This window comes from Ruditapes philippinarum, unplaced genomic scaffold, assembly GCF_026571515.1.
Source record: "Ruditapes philippinarum isolate M1 unplaced genomic scaffold, ASM2657151v2 ctg4367_1_1_1_1, whole genome shotgun sequence".
NCBI classification, from domain to species: domain Eukaryota; kingdom Metazoa; phylum Mollusca; class Bivalvia; order Venerida; family Veneridae; genus Ruditapes; species Ruditapes philippinarum.
The window spans coordinates 371282-394261 of NW_026859066.1; the positions used below are offsets into that span (position 1 = coordinate 371282).

The following is a 22980-nucleotide window of genomic DNA, read 5'->3' on the forward strand; positions in this document are numbered from 1 at the left end:
TATTATTATTATTCAGGGAAATAGATAGATTGTTAGCCTTCAAAACACCGAAAATGTCTTATAGAGATAAACTTTTAAAACCAGTAACCGTGTTATATCAATGATATTCCGTAACGGATATTTGATATACAACTAAACTACACGGTCCCAATACTAGAGCGAGGTCACCCATCCGAAAGGGGGTTAAGGCACGGGTGACGCTCATTAAAAATGAAGAATGATGGCGTAAAATAGTGCATTTTGGGAGATTTTATGTTGTTTTCATAAACTAAAATATTTTTCATTATAAACTGATTAGAAAAGAGATTTTCAAATGCACGTATCAAATTTTAACTTATTTAAAATGATTAGTTTCACACTGGAAGGTATGTAATACAATGAATACGATGACATTAACCATAACAACGATCGCGAACTACGGAAGAATCGTAAGTGTGATACAAGTGATCAGATATTACATATACATGTATTTATAATAAATAATAGAATGCTCCAGAACAAAATAACATTATTGTTTATATAAAAAATCATTCTAAATAAGTTACAATTGCTTTAGCATTTTTTTCAAGCAATTCTTTATAAGAACATGCAAAAATATTGTTTTGATAAATACTTGAAATAATTATAGAAATGTGCCGTTTTTAGACAAATTAACATTTTGTATCCAATTTCATCAGATTTAAATCAAACATTTCAGACATAACAAACTTTTGTCCTGACATTTTGAAGGTTAGCATGGAGCAAAGGGATATGTCATAGTATATGATTTTCTGTTATTAACTAAATTATAAATATTGAATGAGTGTAGGGTTAATACTAAATTTATTGAACGAGTTAAATAACATCATATTATGCGAGCCACTGGCGAGAAAGATATTGTTTAATTCAACGAGTTCAATAAATTTAGTATTGAATATACACGAATATAATATTCTTTTTATTACATATATAGAATTAGGAAATAGATTTATCCTGTCACTTGTATCAATTTCGGCCCGATAACAAGGTGCCGTATATTTTTACTGATCTACGGCACTTGATCACGTGGTATGCATGTTTGCCGGACTACTTCTCAAGAAAAAATATAAAAACTGTCGTTAAATCTTCTGTGTGTAGAATAACGAATTTTGGAAACGTTGATAAAACTTTGTTTGTTTATTTTTTTTTCACTCTATAATTTTTCAAGCGAAATAAAATTTATTAAAAGTGAAATAAATGTAAAACGTAACTCGTTTGCGACATTGCAATAGCGTACTTGATTTGATTGTTTTGCACGTGCTGTTTGGCGCTACATTGTGACGTCACGTATACAATACTTTAAACGTCTGTACAGCGTTAACGACTGAATAAAAGATATTGGTGTTCGAATTCATTTTCTTAGTAAGACCATTTTCTTTCATTCTAGATAATTTTCACAACAAAATTCGACAAAAAATTGTTTTTATTTATCACATTTTTCAAACAAAATGGCGCTCTCAATGTGAAAATACACAGGGAGATAATACGAACGGCGAGTGCATTGTTGTAGAATAATTAGGGCCTTCTTTGTTTATATAGAAACCTGTAAGATAGTGTGATTAAAGGTAGTTTGCCAAATAAAATTCTTTAAAAAAACGGTGACAGGATAAATAGAATAATAGATTGGTGCCGTGGATGGAGAAAGTTTATCTGGCTCTGCTCCGTAATTTATTGGGTTCGCCTTCGGCTCACCCAATAAATTCCTCCGCCTCGCCAGATAAACTTTCTCCATCCACGGCACCAACCTATTATTCTCTATATCAATTCTGAGTGCATTGTTGTAGAATAATGCACGGTTTGAGTTCAAATGCGTAATAAGATAATCACGAAGGCCGATAGGCATGAGTGATTAATTACAAAGCATGTGAACGAAAAACGTGCATTATTATACAATTATGCACGAAGAATTAATATCTATTTCCATTTAACACGTCAAGATAAAAATATAATTATTATTATAAAGTTGGACTTTATGTTTGGTGGTTAAATTTGTTTTCGCCTCAGAGTTACCAATAGAAACGTTCTTTAAAGGCTGTTCCAGTGGGTTGAAAAAACTGTCGTTAAATTTACCGTGTGTAGAAACATTTTGAGAAAAACGAATTTTTAAAACGTTTATAAAACTTTGATTGTTTATTTTATTTCACTCTATAATTTTTTGAAGCGAAATACAAATTATCAAAAGTGAAATAAATTTAAAACTTAACTTGTTTGCGACATTAAAATAGCGTACTTGATTTTGATTGTTTTGCACGTACTGTTTGGCGCTACATTGTGACGTCACGTAAACAACACTTTAAACGTCCGTACAGCGTTAACGACTGAATTAAAGATATTGGTGTTCGTATTCATTTTCTTAGTTAGACCATTTTCTTTCATTCTAGATAGTTTTCACAACAAAATTCGACCAAAAATGTGTTTTATTTATCAGATTTTTCAAACAAAATGGCCTCTCAATGTGAAAATTCACAGGGAGATAATGAGAACGGCGAGTGCATTGTTGTAGAATAATGCGCTTCAGGCCTTCTTTGTTTATATAGAAAAAGTCCGATAGTGTTAGAATAGAACTTAAAGTGTCAATTTCATTGACGCGTCAATATCGTTTCTACAAAGTCTCAAAAGCGGCACGAGTACATATACAATGTATAAACTAAAATTGTCCGAAGGTAACTCGAAACGATAAATCCTATGTTCATCGGATCCGTGATAAAGTTCTTTATATGTGTGTTGTGCAGCCGAAAAATGATAAAATTCATTTAAAAAAAAAAAGAATAAATATGCATGATGATTTTCTTTTAAACACAAATATTTATATATATAATCATTTTCTAAAAGGTCATATTTTTAAAACAAAATTTGTGAAATTTCAAATATGTTAAGTTACAAATTGTATATGTTTCAATAACAGATGTCAAATTTAAAATTATGTAACTGGAAGATTAAAATGCGGCTTTTCCTCTTTGTCCAATCAACTGTGCTAAAAGTTCTATATAATATAGGTGATAAGGTCAATTAAGCTGTCTGTACTTATCATGTTGTTAAACCTTATGACTGATAAAATATCCAGGTGATGATTGTGTTATAAATTCTATGTTGCTATGTTACATTATTTTGTATTGAAACCTGATTGGTCATTTTGTTATTTAAGACACAAAAATGTTAAAATTCTATTGGTCAGCTAAAACGAAATCAATTTTAGAATTATTGTATAGATACATGTAGAAAATTTAGGGACAGTTAGATTTTGGATTTCCAAGTGATAACATTGTATTGTGGCTTTCCACTAGAAATAATTGTTACTGTTTTTAATATTAATTTGTTAACATCAGGATAACCTGTGTATATGTTATATATTATCTGTGGTATTCCACTAAGAAAGAAACATTAAAATATAAAACGGAACATTGTGTTGTGATACAATCCACCTTCAGTAGAACTCTAAATTCAGCGTATAACACGTGTATGAACCGTCGACATTATAACTCTTTGTTCTTTGTTTGCTGAAAGAAATAAAATATATATTACAATACGCCAATCTTACCAATCTCCATGTTCAATCAGTGTCTTGAACTGATCATCGTCTATTATACATGTGGCCAGCTCGGCTGCCGGATGGTCCTTTGAGAAACCACCCTCACATTTGTAGACTTTAAATGATCCTTCGTCTCTAATCAGACCACCTAAAAATGATTTAACGCTTTTCATTATGACTTTCGTTTTAACACGCAGCAATAAAAATCGTATTACAATTAAAGCATTTGTACGAAAGAACATATCTCGTTGATACAATATTAGCATTTCTAGTAATTATAGTTATAATCAATAAATGTAAATCGCCTTACCATCTCTGGGGACTTTGCTGACGTTTGCTTCTATGATGCTTTCTACTATTCCTATTTTTGCTTCAGACACATACTTTGGTCTCTTTGGCAAGTTTTCCGGCTGAGTGAAATACGTTATATACTCGAAATAGAGATTATTGAATCGCTTCTGGTTGCTGTAAAATTAAACAATCGTTCTATAAAACCTGTATTCAATTGATATGATTTAGAAATTGAAACAATAATAATTAAGTATACCTTATTATTTCAATATCTAACAAGACTCGTGATTTTGTTACTTTAAACAAAGAAGAAAACAACCGCTGTATAATATACGGCAATAAATACCGCTTACGGACTACATTATAGTGCGAACTCTGCTGGGCAGCCATCTGTTGGGCTATTATTTCTTTACAACAGTTTCATTCTCACAGTAGATTTAACTTCTCCTGTGTAAATCTTCTCAGTTGCAGTATACCAAACAGTGTTGCTGTGTAGAAATTATACAGTATTTGCGACCGTGGCTGTTCTTTTTTTAGCATACCCCTTTAGATAAAATGTTAAAACGTAGGAAAAATAAGCAAGCATTTTAACTGATATTTTCCGTTCTCTTTATGTTTACAATATAAAAATCGGAATGACTGTGCAAGTCCTCAATAAAGGTATGGAAATGATGTCACTTAAATGCTACGGATTCCGATTTCCTCTATTTTAGTGTTTGGTTTTAAAAAGAGTTAATCTAGTGTAAACGCTACAAAATATATCGCTACGCCACTCATGAAAATATTTCATTTGGCATCCATCCAGTGAAATATATTTCGATCTTACATGCAAAACAAATTTTCTATTTATTCAATGTTTTAAGTGATTTTAAGTTATTTTTACTTGTTTTGCCGCGTAACACCATGCGTTATTCTTCATCACGAAATCAAATCATGACGTCACCGTACCAATGTTGAAAAATAGTTCAGTAACATTTCTCGAATTTTGTTACATTTTTAACCCAATGTATGAAGTTATTTACTTGCTTCTCCTAAAGAAGGAAAATTTACATACGACGGAAGCTATAACTGTTGATTATTTCATTTAGTTATGAAATATTATTTTCATCCGCATCCAAATATTGTCCGGCTACAATGAAAATTATCAAATATAATTTCACTGCGAAAATTATAGAATATAATTTCACTTTCCACTGCAAGGTAGGTAGTAATAACAATATTATGCTGTCAGCAGGCTAGCTTGAAATGATTTTATTCAACTGGTTCACTAAATATGACTGAACTTATTCTCATTCAATATTATCTATTTATTGTCTTACCTCCAAATAATTTCTTTTTTCCCCGGTTCTTTCTCCTCCAGGCCCTCTAATATGAACATAAAATCAACTTTACCATCAGTTCTTCTGATATGAGACAATGTTACGTTACTCTTACCGACAACTGGACGAAGCTCTTCACGTGTAGAATCAACTTTCAAATATATATAGACAAATATATTTATGTATACAAACTAGTGAAAAGTTTACAACATAGAAATTTTGTATTGCCTTGGTTCATCAATGAGAGATGAAGTTGTAAACTTGTTGAATTCCTTTATTATTATTATTGTGAAATTATTTATTGTTAAATTTGAAAAGAAATAAACGCTCATTATACGCACAGTTTAGATGTGGCATCCTGCCATTGATAATTGAAACCGGTAGATATAGCGGAAAATTGCCTAATCAAAGTAATGTAATTAATGCCAAACAAATCTTATTGAGGACAAAGCTCATTTCCTTGTTGTGTGTCCGATTAACAATGCTATAAGAACTGTTCTTTTTGGAAATTTTATTTCAAACAATTCATTTAATACTATGGCGGACAATGAAAAACTAATTTCCCACCAAAATAAAATTATTAAATTTATTTTAAAAACATATCTGTTAAGGAGAGACTAATTGTATAATAGATCTTAATTAATTATTGTCATGTTGTAAAATTGAACTGCCCGTGAATACATTGCATGTATCAATATGAATTTACTTTTATGTTAATTACATGTTAAGAATAAAATACATGCTCAGATTATAATCTTCTGTTTAGGTGACTTATAGGTCCTTATTTCAAACCTCAAATTCAATATTTGTTCCTCTTAATCTGTTCATCTCAATTGTATAAAATGCAAATAAATATTAGTCGCGTGGCATTGAAGATTTAATCATTAGTGATAAACAACAAAACATTGGTATGTGAAAAGTTAGCATTGAACAGTGAGGTCAGCAAAAAAGCATTTCAATTTATATAGGAGAGTCAATGATCTGCTGTTATGCTCAGCTGGGTAAGCAATATTTCAGAGCATTCCAAATAAAGTGTAGAAATGCTTTCCTATGCTAGCGGGGCATCCTTAAATATAGTGTAACAATGCTCTGCTGCAATACTCAGCTGTCTTGGCAATCTAGCAGAGCATTCCTAGCTTTAGTGAAAAAATGATCTGCTGGAACGCTCAGCTGGCTAGGCAATATAGCAAGGCATTCCTAAATATAGTGACTGTGTTAAAATGCTCTGCTGGAATGCTCAGCTTGGTAGGCAATCTAGCAGGGCATATCTTAATATAGTGTAAAAATGCTCTGCTGGAATGCTAAGCAATCTAGCAGGGCATTCGTAAATAAAGTGTAACATTGCTCTACTGCAATACTCAGCTGTATTGGCAATCAAGCAGGGCATTACTAAATATAGTGTTAAAATACTCTGCAGGAATGCTCAGCTGGCTAGGCACTATAGCAGAGCATACCTTAATAAAGTGAAAAAAATGCTCTGGTGGAATGCTCAGCTGGCTTGGCAATCTAGCAGTGAATACTAAATATAGGGTAAAAATGCTCTGCTGCAAAGGTAAGCTGGCTAGGCAATCTAGCAGGGCATTCCTTAATAAAGTGTTAAAATGCTCTGCTGGAATACTCAGCTGGCTAGGCAATCTAGCAGTGCATTACTAAATATAGGGTAAAAATTCTCTGCTGGAATGCTTAGCTGGCTAGGCAATCTAGCAGGGCATTCCTTAATAAAGTGTTAAAATGCTCTGCTGGAATGCTAAGCTTGCTAGGCAATCTAGCAGTGCGTTACCAACTATGGTGAATAAATGCTCTTTAGAATGCTAAGAAGCTAGCTAGGCAATATAGCAGGGCGTTACTAAATATAGTGTAAAATGCTCTGCTGGAATGCTATGTTGGCTAGGCAATCAAGCAGGGAATTACTAAATATAGGATTAAAATGCTCCGCAGGAATGCTCAGCTGGCTAGGCACTAAAGCAGAGCATTCCTTAATATAGTGAAAAAATGCCCTGGTGGAACGCTAAGCTGGCTAGGCAATCTAACAAGGCATTCCTAAATAAAGTGTAAAATTGCTCTGCTGCAATACTTAGCTGTCTTGGCAATCTAGCAGAGCATTACTAAAAATAGTGTAAAAATGCTCTGCTGCAAAGCAAGCTGGCTAGGCAACCTAGCAGAACATCTGAAAAATAGTGTGAAAATGCTGTGTTGGATAAGCAATCTTGCGGTGCATTCTGAATTATAGTATTAAAGACCTCTGCTGGAATGCTCAGCTGGCAGACTGATTCTGATTTCCAGGATTTATTATTGCCAACGCTTTATTGACATTTTCGACTTCTAGGCACTTCTGAAGCACTCGCAGACTTTCAGAATTTTTGGTGCCAATAGAATAATGATATTTTTGACTTCTTAGGACCATTAAGAGGCTATTTCATTGTCCTGTGAATTTCTGATGGACACTCGCAGACTTTCAGGAATTTTGGTGCCAATGTTGATATTGACAATTTAGACTTCTTGGGACCCGCCAGAGTCCATTTTGTTGGTCTGCAACTGATTCTCGGACACTCGCAGACTTTCAGGAATGGTTGGTGCAAATGGAATTAATCATTTTTTTTTGACTTCTAGGGACCTTTTAGAGTCTATTTCATTGGCCTGCAGCGTATTGTTGGACACTCTCAGACTTTCAGGAAAATTTGGTGACAATAGAGATGATGGCAATTTTTACTTCTAGGGACCCGCCAGAGTCCATTTTTATGGTCTGTGACTGATTCTGGGACATTCGGAGACTTTCAGGAATCTGTGGTGCCAATGGAGGTAATGACATTTTTGACTTCCTGCGACCTACCAGAGTTCATTTCGCTGGTCTGCGAATGATTTTGGACGATTGCAGGCTTACAGGAATTTTGATGCCAATGGAGATGATGACATTTCTGACCTCTAGGGACCCGCCAGAATACATTTCTTGGGTCTGCACCTGATTCTTTGAGACTCGCAGACTTTCAGGATATTAAGTGCCATATCAGATCATGACATTTTTTACTTTTAAGGACCCCTTAGTCATAAGCAGAGCATTTTTACTCTAAAATATCATTATCTGCATTAGCACCAAAAAATCCTGAAAGTCTGCAAGTGCAAAATAATAAGTCGCAAACCAACGAAATAGACTCTGGATGGTCAAAAATGTTAAAATTGTAATTCTCGCTATTGGCACCAAAAATTTCCTGAAAGTCTATGACTGTCCAAGAATAAGTCGCAGACCAAAAAAATGGACCCTGGATGGTCCCTTAAAGTGAAAGATATCATTATTTGCCTTGACATCGAAAATTCCTGAAAGTCTGTGAGTACTTCAGAATCACTAGCAGACTAAAAAAAATGAGTTCAGGAAGTTCCCAAAAAGTCAGAAATATCACTTTCTGCATTGACACCAAAATTCCTGAAAGTCTGCGAGTGACTCAGAATCAGTCGCAGACCAAAGAAATAGACTCAAAAATTGTTCTTTTGAAGTAAAAATGTCATTATCTCCATTGGCACCGAAAATTTCTGAAAATCTGCGAATGTTCCAAAAACATTCGCAGACCAACGAAATAGACTCTGAATGGTCCTAAAAATTCACAAATGTTATTATCTGCATTAATACCAAAAATTCCTGAAAGCTGCGATCGTCCCAGAATCTGTCGGAGACCAAAACAAAAGTCACTTGAGGGTCCCGTAGAAGTCAAAAATGCCATTATCTGCATTGGCACAAAATATTTCAGAAAGTCTACGAGTGCCAAAAAATCAGTTGCAGACCAATGAAATTTATACTTTATTTAAGAATGCCCTTCCAGCTCAGCATTCCGGCAGAACATTTTTACACTAATTTTCAGAATGCTTCGCTGGATTACCTAGCCAGCTGAGCATTTTTAACACTATATTTAGGAATGCCCTGCTAGATTGCTTAGCCAGATAAGCATACCAGCAGAGCATTTATACATTATATTTAGTAACGCTCTGCTGGATTGTCTAGCCAGCTGAGCATTTTCAACACTATGTTTAGGAATGCCCTGCTAGATTGCCCAACCAGCTGAGCATAACAGCAGATCATTTTTACACTATATTTTGGAATGTCCAGCTGGATTGCTTAGTCAGCTGAGCATAACAGCTAAGCATTTTTACACTATATTTAGGAATGCCCTGCTAGATTGCCAAGCCAGCTGAGGATACCAGCAGATCATGTTTACACTATATTTTCGGAAGCCCCGCTTGATTGCTTAGCCAGCTGAGCATAACAGCAGAGCATTTTTACATTGTATTTTGGAATGCTCTGCTAGATTGCTTAGCCAGCTGAGCATAACAGCCGAGCATTTTAACACTTTATTTTGGAATGCCCCGCTGGATTGCTTAGTCAGCTGAGCATAGCAGCAGAGCATTATTACACTTTATTTTGGAATGCCCCGCTAGATTGCATAGCCAGCTGAGCATAACAGCAGAGCTTTTTACACTATATTTTGGAATGCCCCGATAGATGGCTTAGCAAGCTTAGTAAAACAACAGAGTATTTTTACACTTTATTTAAGAATGCCCTGCTAGATTGCCTAGCCAGCTGAGCAAACCAGCAGATCATTTTGTGCACTATATTTGGAATGCCCCGCTTGATTGCTTAGCCATCTGAGCATACCGGCAGAGCATTTTACGCTATATTTTTGTATGCCCCGCTAGATTGCTTAGCCAGCTGAGCATACCAGTAGAGCATTTTTACACTATATTTTGGAATGGCCTGCTAGATTGCTTAGCCAGCTGAGCATACCAACAAAGCATTTCTACACTTTACTTTGGAATGCCCTGCTAGATTGCTTACTCAGCTGAGCAAGCAGATCATTGATTTCCCTATATAAATCGTAATGCCTTTTTTCTTAGCTCACTGTTAACTGCTAACTTCTCACATACAAAACAATGAAAACATGCAGCCATCACTAATTTAAATCACCTGTTGTTGCGCTTAAAAAAACATACATTACATTTTTATGAACGGGGTTTGTGATTGGGAAAGGAATAGTTATGCATTATGTTACTTACAACCACATTTCATCTGATCATTTGAAATGTTTCTATTCATAATAACTACCCACCCTCTTTTTGAAATAGTCCAGTATAAGGTGTTGAAAGCAGAATGCATGGAGACCGGTTATAATTTTATTATGAACTAACTGAAGCAGCAAACATGAAGACCGTTTTGAATTGTTCTCAGTACTGCTCTCGGGACGGTTGTCATTTGTTTGCAGAGTTATAAGGAGTACAATCTATGGAGGTGTTTATCATTTGTTTAAAGTATTGCTGGAAGCAGGGTTCTTCGAGACAATAATTATTTGATAATATTACTTACTGAAGTAAGCTTATGAAAATAGTTATCATTTATTTACAGTATTGCTCAAAGCAGATAACAGTGACGACTAACATTTGTTGACAGCAACCATCGAGGTAGTAATCATCTGTTTACGGTACTTACATCCTATGCAACCATCAGATTCTCTTTGTTTTATGAAGCCAGGTTCACATGTACAAGAAGTGCCACTTGTGCAATTTCCAGGGTAACAGGGCTTTTTATAAGAGCATGTCACTGAAATATATTAATAATGTTAGAGATCATATTAATTTGCATACATTCGACATGTCACATTCTAAAAAAAAATACTAACAAAATCAGGTACACTATAAAATAGTGTCAATTTTTTCTATATAATGCGCGTTATTTTATACAGCTTTACAGTTGATGTACAGTTCATATTTTCCATTGAATCATTTGACTTTTCATATTTATTTTGATTTTATCAAACCGTGTTGCTTAATAGTTTTATTTCCATTAATATACAAATGGTTAAAAATAAATCATTCAGAATAATAACATAAATTAAATTTGATGTTTTAAACCTTCATGAAAACAAAGCGTTTTCGTATCCAAAAAACGTCATTCTATCAAAATAAAATTCAATCAGAGAAAGTGAAATGTTTCATTTACAATGATCCAGGTTTCAATAAATGTTACAGATTACAACAATTACATTTTATACCTTGATGTGAAATACGTTATATGTACAGTCAATATCTTAATATCTTAAAATGAAATATATAATCTGTTTATTATTTTACATGAAGCGCATCCTACTCCTTGAGACCATGAAGGACACTGGCAGACATTTGGACTTGTGCAAGTTCCGCCATTCTGGCACGTCGGACGACATACAGCTTTAAATAGAACAACAATAATAACATGTCAACATTAGCTTTACATATCCTGCTATTCAATATTATTTTCCTCATGGTGCCCTATAAAACACATGCATTAAAGAAACATGACCTTACTTTTTCATATTAAAAAAAACGTGTTTAATTAGTGATAAAATACGAGGATGTGTGTATTCGTTTAATAAATTCCAAATATGGAAACGCATGAATGTAATATTCTTTCTATCACATAAATTGGATAATCACTGCTGTAAAATGCCAATGTTAATAAATTAGTCGTACTTAACACAATTTAAAGCGCAAGAATGTCAGTTACATGTAGTTATGATGTTTAAAAAATGAGCAAATAAAATATATACGTTTATTGTATTTTGACAATTTATCTATTTAAATTTCTTTCATTGATTGAGAATTGATTGACTCGAAGCAATAATCTAAATATATCAATCAATAAGTGAATCATCACAAAACAACTTGAAAAAAGGCAGAGATGAACTATATTTTGACTCGGAGTACGTTGAACTTGACGTCTTTTTTCCGATGATGTGCCGCGTAGTTGTTGTTGACAGGCATTGGAGAGTATATCTAATTGGATTAAGGATTGAGTTGAACAGTATTACAATCTATAAAGTTTGTTTAGTTTGTTGACAGTGCGTCAACAACATTTGAATAGTAATTAAACTATCCCAGAATTGTTTTATTACATGGCTTAGTTTCAATCCTGTGTCGTAGTTTATGTGATAAGAGAATATACATTTGTCTCAGTAAAATACATCTTTTTATATTTCACACACAAATGTTAGTTGAGAAACAATTTTTAGCAAAAATACTTGTCAATCATTCATTTAACACGTACGTATATCACAGTTTTGATCCCCATTGTGTGTCCATCCAGGTCTACAAATATATTCATAATAATATTCAGTTCTCCAGTAATCTCTCCAGTATGAACATCCCCTGTAAAAATAAAGTATGTCAAACATGATTGTGTCTCGTTTAAAGCCGTATCTTAAATCTTTTTTAATAAATACCAACAAATATTTCCTAATTAATTACTTCTATGTTATAACTTCTTCATCAACTTTGAATAGGAACATAGATCAACATTAACAGTTTAAAGTTCAAGGCACTCAGGAATATGAAATTATTGAAATCTAAAGAAAAAATGTGTTGAGGTCTATGAAACGCAGCTCTGGTCGCTACAGTGACTTGCACAAAATTTAATATTGGTCAGTGTTAGAGCCGATGTTTTTCTATAAACTTTTTAGGTAATGAATGGCTGACTTTCCCCATACCTTATATACAAAGTGCACAATACACAAGTATCGTACAAAATCTGTAAATTGTACAATTTTAATATAATTTTTGTTTAATTTACACAAGAATATATAAAATACATGTTTGAAATAGTTAGATCAAGCATACTTACTAAAATGTTTTTGGCATTGACCGTCGATCACAAAGGCATTGCATGGTGTTTTTTGTTGAGGAAAACTAAATACATTTAAAATAGTTCATTTAAAATGTGAGTAACGAAGACTTACCACCACCAGTACCAGCATGCACAGTATCTCTGACGTATATTTCTACTCCGCCGTACTGATTGATAATTCCTATAACAAATGAAGAACTATCTTTAGGTTAAGTGTGAAAGCAAAACGTACCAACATTAGTTTCTTATGCCTGGAATGTCACAATATAAACATATACTTCAAAATTAGATTTCTGTTAAAATTTCTGTTAGTAAAATATTACATATATACATTTATTTTAATTCTGTAGGCTCAAATGATTATGAAATTAGCTGTTGTATATAAATTAAAAATTTAAAAGTATTTCATACTGAAACATATTTAAAAGTTGATATATTGAACTTTTTTGTAGTCAAGGCAATAATTTCTTTTAAAGTAAGTTTAAACACATTTATTCCCGGATATATACATAATTTTTAAATATTAATCAAACATTTTTATTTTCAAGAAAGGGATTAGAACGGAAGGCTTGGTCTTACAAAATTCTCTTTAAGAGTATTTCTTATAATGTGTCGCGTTTTTTAGTTGACTAAATAGATAAATATTCTACTATTTATAAGATTTTTTTTGTTCTTTGACTTAATGAAGCATAATTTATCTGTAAATTGGTACTGTATATCATTACCATATTTATCCACGATCTGCTAAACTGTTTCTTCTTACTTTTTTATGAACATTATTTCAATGACTTATCATATGAATTTTTTAAAAGTTATCATTTGTATTAGAAATTTACCACCAATAATTATGATATATTTAAACATTTCTGTTTACATACCAATGACACCTTAAAATTTTGATCACTATTAAGGGCTACACGTAGATACTGACCCCATCCACCCCCTCCCTCATATAATTTATATTCAATGTTTAAAATAAGACGATATAGATTACAACATAGTTCGTAATGTTTTTTTAAAACATATTCATTTAGTTCATATTGAACTTTTCTCTTCTTTGGCTACTATACTGCCAGAGATATACGTATTTTAAACTTTAAAAACTTACTTTAATTTATAAGAAATCTGTTTTTTTCTTCTTTTTATTGAAATTCTACTTTGGAAAGCAGACGTTTCCTTGGGGTAAACCGCATATATTTAATTTAAAAAAGTATGTTTTCGGGGCATTATTTGTTCAACAGATGTAGAGATAATATAATGATAAATGTATATTTATCATAAACCTACGAATAACCGTTAGGGCCATCGTTGTTATACGTTAAAATGCAGAGGGCGACAATGCGGTAGTCCGACAGTGCGATGACGACAAGACGATAATGTGATGACGACAATTCGACAGTGCGATGGCGACAATGCGATAACGCGATAGTACGAAAATGAAAGGGCGATAATGTTATCGCACTGTCGCAATCGCATTGCGTGCCCTCGTCATCGTATTATCGCACTGTCGCCATCGCATTGTCGCACTGTCGCCATCGCGTTATTGCATTGTCGACTATCGCCTTCAGGTGGGCGGACTTCAGGTGGGCGGAACTGCTGACTATAGAATATGGGAACATAATTTTACATTTGTAAATATTTTTTTCTTTTTGTTTTTGTTTTCCTTTTTATATTTTTTTTTCAAGATCATATTACAAAAATATGAGAACAAAATTATGTAATGGAAAATGATAATGACAATAATGTAGATTTGAGCAGTCTGTAGAAAATACAAAATAAAAAGATTCCATATATAAAATTGGTTAGTTATACATAAGTTTTCTCAACAAATACAAAGAAAGTTCATTATTTATAAATCTAACTGGTCAGCACTGGTCACTATAAAAATACTGCTAAAATCACTTAAGATATTATCATAAGTCATCAATGTTTTTATTGTTTTGTAAGATGTAAAATGTATCATATAACTTACAAAGTAAAAAAAAAGGATAATAAGAAATTTACGTCAACACCCTTTTTTTTATATAATCTAACATAAGAGGTCAGCAATTTTCACTATAAGTTTAACTTAACAGTAGATTTTACTATAAGTTTAACTGGTCAGCATATTGTACTATAGCCAACAGATTCCGCTGATGGACATAGTGAGACAATGTATTTCAATGTTGAAAAAAACACATCTATCATTTTATCGTGTATCCATTTTATTTATTCCGGTAAAAATACTTAGTTGTTTTGCTTTTGTTTGTTTGTTTGTTTGTTCTAAGAGAAAACATGCAAATTTTCGAATTACCAACTACTTTTTGGGTCGGTAGTGGAGGAATATATTCTATACCGTCAGCTCATTTGTCAGCAGTTGATAATTGTCCACCGGAAGGCGATAGTCGAAAATTCGATAACGTGATGGCGACAATACGGAAGTACGATGACGACAATGTGATGACGCGATGACAATTTAATCCGCAAAAATTCTTACTGTTTATTTTTGTTGTTGTTGTTGCTGTTGTTGTTGGTTTTTTTTAAGGGAAAAATGCAAAATTCCAATTACCAACTACCTGCCAGAAGGTAGTGGGAAATTAAAAATAACCAACTACCAGCTAGCAGGTAATTCATCCAACTACCAACTACATATCAAATTGACGCTCATTTAGATTTTTATCAATATCATAGATGGAGCCATTTTTCGGTGCTTGGTGAACATAGAGCTTTTATATTTCTGAAGGATAGTAAATAGATATGATTAAAAAAACAAAAACATTACACATATACTAGATTTCTGTGTCCACTTGTTTTATATATAGTCAAAGTGATTTTAGCTCAACCTTGAGAAACTGCTTATGAACAGAGGAAAATTTTATTTGCAGTGAAGTTCTAATTTACTTTGCAATGTTAGTAAAAAATTGGTTTATGGCTTATGCCTTATTTTCTTCTTATACTATATGGTCAGCAGACTGAACGGTCGGTGCTTTAGGTACACAGGTACACATGTATATTAGAAACTGCTGACCAGTTAACCCATTACCGCATAAACATTTTGTGAAAAATGGCTGTTTTCATTGTACACAAGTTCAAATAACGCCGATGGTTCTACTCAGGTACCCTTTTGAAATAATGCACGGAGGGGCACCTGAGGTCTTCCTCCACCAGTAAAGCTGGAATGTCGCCATATGACCTATACTGTGTCGGTGCGACGTAAAACCAAATCAATCAATCAATCAACTATGAAACTATAAAAATACTGATCAAACTTGGCACAAATGTTTACTGAGCCATAACATTTGTATCTTTATTTCCTGTTACCATGACAACGAGGGGACATTTCAAAATCACTATGTGGCGTTAATTTTTTCCATCAAAGCTGCAACTTCCCGATGGGTCGGGATAGAGTGATGGGCTTTCAGCGTTGGTTACACGATACCCCTCTCTCTTGCACCCAATGTATCTGATAAAAAGCGCATGGTTTTCACTATTTGAGGCATCAAAAGGGAAGTTGAAAAGTCTATATGAGGTAAAAGGTAAACATATGGTAAAATATGTTGACTAGTAACACTTACAGGGAAAACAGTTGACCAGTTAGATATGTAGCGAAAGATGCTACTTTGCCAGCATGATGTTAATAAATATATTAGATTCTACATTTCGCAAACCAATCAAACCACTGCTGAGAAACCAAAAAAAAAAAAAAAAAAAAAAAAAAAAAAAAAAATTGGTTGTGTGGTTTTTACAGTATTTCTTCTTATTCTATATGGTCAGAAGATTTAACGTCATGCGAAAAACTGCTGACCACTTAAGCATAAGTAGAATCTGCACACCAGTCAAACATATAGAAGAAATTGCTGACTTACAGTTAAACTTCTAGTGAAAATTGCTGACCACTAGTATAAATAAACAGAGAAAATTAAGTTTAACATACATTTCTTATTGTTTCACACTGTTAGTATATATAATAAATTCTACATCCTACAAAACAATAAAACCACTGATGAACATTCAAAAATATAATAGAAAAAGCAGTATTTTTTATATTAAACAAAGCTGACAAGTTAGATTTATTATAAACTATATTTAGAATTATATACAAAACTTATGACTTAGAATTGAAATGGGTATTTTTATTTACACTGTAAAACTTGTTCTTGACTGCAGTGAAACATATTTTCCGTATTTTCACTTGTGTCTTGACCGACAACTTTCTTCTAGATTCAGCCGATATACAACATTTAAGGCTAACACTATCAAATTGTATCAGTAATGTCAAAAATAGAGAAAAATACATGTATATAATAATAGCACAACTCATGAAATATTTATTTTCATACCATTCGATTAAAATAAATCCTGTATTTATAGGAAAAAAAACTTGAATATCCTCTATGTACTACTGACGCATTAATTATTTTTGCATCTTTTAAATGTCAACATAACATCACTTTCATTTGAATTATTTCGATTTATTTTCAAGTTTCACACAGTTTATTACATTTTCGTGTATTTTATATAATTATTTCCCCTATCTAAGAATTTAATTCAATTAAAGTATCGATTTTGGCAATAATTGTCCCCTATCTTTTGATGTAGAATGTTACTTTTTATTAATTTATAATTTTATTTTAGACGTTTTCAGTATACAAAAAAACAAAAACAATGACAAAGGAAAGAAAGAAAAAAACAAAACAAGAAAAAAATAATCTATTGACAAAAGTAAATTTTAACCCCCAAATTCTATACCGTCAGCAGTTTATAATTGTCCACCGGAAGTGATAGTCAATAATGCGATAACGCGATGACGACAATACGATAGTGCGATGGCGATAGTGCGATAACGCAATGACGACAATGCGATAGTGCGATGACGACAATGCGATAGTGCGATGGCGACAGTAGGATAGTATTATCGCACTATCGTACTGTCGCCATCGCATTATCGCAATGTCGTCATCGCGTTATCGCACTGTCGCCATCGCATTATCGCATTGTCACCATCGAACTATCGCATTATCGTACTGTCGTCATTGCCGCCCTCTGGATAAGAAAGTGTGACCACGATGGCCCTATCGGTATTCCGTTATAATCGACAGTGCGATTGCGAGCGACAAAGCGATATTATTATCGAACTATCATATTGTCGCCAGCGTAATATCGCACTGTCGTCACCGCACTATCGTATTGTCGTCTTTGCACTATCGCAATGTCGTATTGTCGCCCTCTTGATTAGAAAATATAACCACGATGGCTTTAACGGTATTCCGTATATACCTTAGTTTTTAGCTAAGATGTATGTTTTATGTGTTTCACAGGGTAGTTTAACGACATACGGAAAAGTATACTGACTCCCTTATATATTTCATATGCCTTAAAGAGAAAAAAGCCTTTGAATAATACATATTCAAAACATTGGCACGTTAAATGATATATTTAGTAGATCTCAAAGAGTTTAACAATAAAATCACAAATATGCATAGTTTCTACGATGATTCTTGGAAATTTTATTATAAGATTTAAAGATATAGATATACAATGCTCATCTGTGGGTAAAATATTCTTACTGAAGATATGAAATTCTTACTGAACATGTCTTATTTGAATAATAGAATGCATAAAGTATGCATGTGAATCTGCAATCCCTATAACATGCGCTTGTGAAAATATTGCTATTGCTGTCTTTTCAGCGGGATTTAATTTCAAGAATATACTGACCCCTTTATATATTTTATATGCCTTAAAGAAAGAAAAAAAAACCTTTGTATATGTTTAATACATAGCTTTTTCAAAAAATAACAGAGTATATGATATATAAGGTAGATCTTAAAAACTTTATCTGTAATTATACACCATTTATCACAAATATGCATAGTTTCTTCAATGATAGTTGGAAATTTAAGAGAACAGAATGTTTTTCACAACATACAATAAATGTGCACTTTAGCCTTTATCATATGAAAGTCCTGAAAAAAAATTGTATGAAATTCTAAAATTCTTTAGATTCTCTTGTTATAATAAATCGCTTCTATTATGATAAAATTCAATGGCCCTTTTCTTTTTGATTTAAAAATCACGTAAATAAAAATGACTGATATGCTGAAACTAACTTTTTGTTATTTATAATGTTACTAGTTATGTAGATTTTATCTTAGGTTCATTTTCACCGACTTCGATTCTCATTCTTACGGAAGAGAATATTGACCCCCCTTATACAATAGTTTGTAATGTTTTAATGTTTTTTTAAGTTAGTAATATTAGTTCATATTGATCTTTTCTCTTCTTCTACTGTTTAAGATGAGTATTTTACTGAAGACTTTTGTAAGAGCTTACTTTTATTTACAAATAATATGTTTTTTTCTTCTTCTTTTCATCGAAATCCTACTTTGGAAAGCAGGCGCTTCCTTTCGGTAAATTATCTTAATTTACTTTAAAAAAATAACAATGTATGTTTTCGGGGCAAATTTTGTTCGACCAAAATAGAGATGATATGATTTATTCAACACCTGAGTTATTACCTTAGATGTATGATTTATGTGTTTCACTCTGAAGCCTAAGAATAAGAATACATTATAACATAATGTAGATTTAGCATATCAGTCATTTTCATTACCATGTTGTTTTTTTTATATCAAAACGAGAATAAGGCCATTTAATATCATTATAATAGAAGCGACTTATTATACCATGAGAATCTTAATTAATTTATAATTCCAAACATCTTTTTTCACGAGGTTCATATTGCACATCTAATGTATGTTTATGAGAACATTCTGTTTTCTGATGACTTTCAGTCAGAGTAAAAATATCACTTACCCTCTCCATGCATCCACAGTTTCCATCAATACAATGTAAAACACTAGCGTTGTAATAAATAAATAAGTAAGCTTCATTTTTAAATATGTGAATGTTTTAATGTCGCATTTATAAAAACAAAAACAAACAAATATTGTTTATAACTGAAGCGCGGGCGACAGAATAAACTTTGGGCGGAAATGCATCTAATATATCCGTAGACAAGGACGTTAATTGTCAGTAAGGGTTGTTTTTTTAATTTGAACTTGTTTCGCGTTTGTTGTTGAATAAGTTTCCTGCAAAAAACGCACACATGCATTAGGTGAAGTGTTTAATACAGTCTAAATACTGTTCTCAATTAAAAATTTACCATCGATAAAATCTAAAATAAACAAAGAATATCTAAGAAAGCTACAAATGCTGATATACCATTTTTTCCCAAACTTAACTAATATTAAAGAATGGGTCAAAGACAGAAAAGGACGAGTGGCATTTGCAACCAAATATCACGAGGCTGTGATGTTACGAACAAAAACTTTTCGTTGACCATTAAGTGGGTAAACAGGAAGTTGATAGCTACAGACCTGAAATTAAATCCCAAGGTATAGGATCATGTCTCACTGCTGTATGCCAAATATCAAGAAGTTTTGATAAGAAGTTTCTGAGAAAACTGTAACGAAACTATTTCCCCGCCAGCCTGACCGCCCGCCGCCCGATATTCAACATACTCTTCCCCGCTTGCACCAGTGCAACCCGGCCAAAAATGTTAAGAAAGCAAAATCCTCCTTTTCCTCTGCACCTCGTGGACAGCACAGGGCATCTTCAGCAGATTGTAGATTCACTGCTACGTGATAGACGGCAAGTTCGCATGTTCCTCTTCAGCTTTAAGGCGACATGAGGTTAGTTGTATAAAATTAGGGGCAAGTTACACAGACGGTCGGTCCCCAATCGGTGATACGATTTTAAATTTACTCGCTGTTATGATCGGTTGTCATGCGTGATTTTATTTCTGGTTTTCTGTGTAAACGGCCATCGGTGGCAGAAAGCAAACTCAAACGGGGTTGGATCGGTTATAAAACTGCTGAAATAAATCGGTTTTTATCGTTTGTAAATCGGAGCTAAATCGGGCGTAACGCTGATTAATCGGTGGTTGAAAGCTAAACATCAGTGGTTAAATCCTTTCCGTCAGATATGGCCGGTGATTGATATTTGGTCATCTTTGTTTGATCGGCGATATCGGTGATTAACACCCCAGTTACACAGAGCCATCGGTGATTGATCGGTAGTTTTTTAGCCAAATTATGGAGTGAACCGATGACAACGTATTGATCACCGATATCACCTATTGGTCACCTGTTTTCCACCTATCAACTGCTATTGGGGAAAGATAAGTTTCATCGGTGAAAAATTACCGATTGGGATTTTTAAACACGTTTAAAATTCTCGATCGGTGAAAATATTTTAAAAATTACCGACGGCAACCTATATCTTGAGATATGCAAGCCATTAATCACCGATATCACCGATCGGACAAAGATAACCAAATATGAATCACCGGCCATATCTGACGGAAAGTGTTTAACCACTGATGACTAGCTATCAAACACCGATTAATCAGCGTTACGCCCGATTTAGCTCCGATTTACAAACGATAAAAACCAAAAGTATTTCAGCATTTAATCATCGACTCATTCCCGTTTGAGTTTGCTTTCTGTCACCGATGGCCGTTTTCACAGAAAACCAGAAATAAAATCACGCATGACAACCGATCATAACAGCGAGTAAATTTAAAATTAAATGACCGATTGGGGACCGACCGTCTGTGTAACTGGGCCCTAACACCCCAGTTACACAGAGCCATCGGTGATTGATCGGTAGTTTTTTGAGCCAAATTATGGAGTGAACCGATGACAACGTATTTAACACCGATATCACCTATTGGTCACCTGTTTCCCACCTATCAACTGCTATTGGGGAAAGATAAGTTTCATCGGTGAAAAATTACCGATTGGAATTTTTAAACATGTTTAAAATTCTAGATCGGTGAAAATATTTTACAAATAACCGACAGCAACCGATATAACGAGATATGCAAGCTCTTAATCACCGATATCGCCGATCGGACAAAGATGACTAAATGTGAATCACCGGCCATATCTGACGGAAAGGGTTTAACCACTGATGACTAGCTATCAACCACCGATTAATCAGCGTTACGCCCGATTTAGCTCCGATTTACAAACGATAAAAACCGATTTATTTCAGCAGTTTTATAACCGATCCAACCCCGTTTGAGTTTGCTTTCTGCCTACGATGGTCGTTTACACAGAAAACCAGAAATAAAATCACGCATGACAACCGATCATAACAGCGAGTAAATTTAAAATCGTATCACCGATTGGGGACAGACCGTCTGTGTAACTGGCCCCTAAGAGTTTGCATATCTCGTGATATCGGTTGCTGTCGGTTATTTGTAAAATATTTTCATCGATCTAGAATTTTAAACATGTTTAAAAATTCCAATCGGTAATTTTTCACCGATGAAACTTATCTTTCCCCAAAAGCAGTTGATAGGTGGGAAACAGGTGACCAATAGGTGATATCGGTGTTAGATACGTTGGCATCGGTTTACTCCATAATTTTGCTCAAAAAACTACCGATCAATCACCGATGGCTCTGTGTAACTGGGGTGTAAAGTCTGACTGTAGCCGAGGGGAGTGGCCGTGCAAAATATAGGGAAGACCGACGAGGAAGACGGCTTTTATGGCGGCACCATTGCAACGTAAGACCCTATCAGGACTTATCCCTATCATTATTGTCACAGCTTGCTATACGTTCAGGTGGTCATTCACCGCTGAACAGTGACCTTCTTCCGGCTAAAAATCATTTCTTGGCTAATACTCTACTGAAATTACTATCACTACTTTGAAATTAGAATTAACTCTTAAAGGGCATGACTGGTGTCATGTCCGGGGTACCTTCTTGACAACCAAAACTTTTTTGTTGGCTTTACAAGCGAATGGTCTTTCATTGATCCAGAGGCTCCCATAATATATTTTAATCAATTGTTCAAAAATTAAGTATTGAACTTGTACTCATTCAAAATCCTCTATATAAGAAGTTAAAAGCAAACATTTGAATATTTTATATGAAGTTTATTTGAAGTTCCGAAAAACAATTATTTTAATAATTCATTTGAAGTAATAGGAAGTTCTGAAAAGTACTTGTTTAGGTATAATTTAATTACTTTATACAAAAAATGAATTACTTGAAAAATACTTGCTAAAATGCTTTAATAAATAATAATAAAGTTTTAGTTAGATATTTCAAATAAAGTTATAAACAGTTCTCGTTCTCATTGAAAAGTTTAAGAAAAAGGAATAGGTTAAATATTGTATATAGAAATATAT

At 33.4% G+C, this 22980-nt stretch overlaps 1 protein-coding gene across 1 annotated transcript in view; it reads right to left on the minus strand.

Annotated features, from left to right (window-relative positions):
- The window catches only part of LOC132755045 (uncharacterized), a 45000-nt gene extending 25255 nt beyond the window's left edge, over positions 1-19745 (minus strand). The window contains exons 1-8 of the mRNA XM_060745836.1: positions 19592-19745; positions 12909-12977; positions 12221-12321; positions 11269-11364; positions 10628-10738; positions 5158-5308; positions 3858-4012; positions 3557-3695 (exon numbers count right to left, since the gene is read on the minus strand). Coding sequence (XP_060601819.1) covers positions 3557-3695; positions 3858-4012; positions 5158-5308; positions 10628-10738; positions 11269-11364; positions 12221-12321; positions 12909-12977; positions 19592-19668 — 899 coding nt within the window. The 5' untranslated portion in view covers positions 19669-19745. The remainder of the gene's footprint in view (positions 1-3556; positions 3696-3857; positions 4013-5157; positions 5309-10627; positions 10739-11268; positions 11365-12220; positions 12322-12908; positions 12978-19591) is intronic.
- Between the last annotated feature and the right edge of the window lie 3235 nt (positions 19746-22980).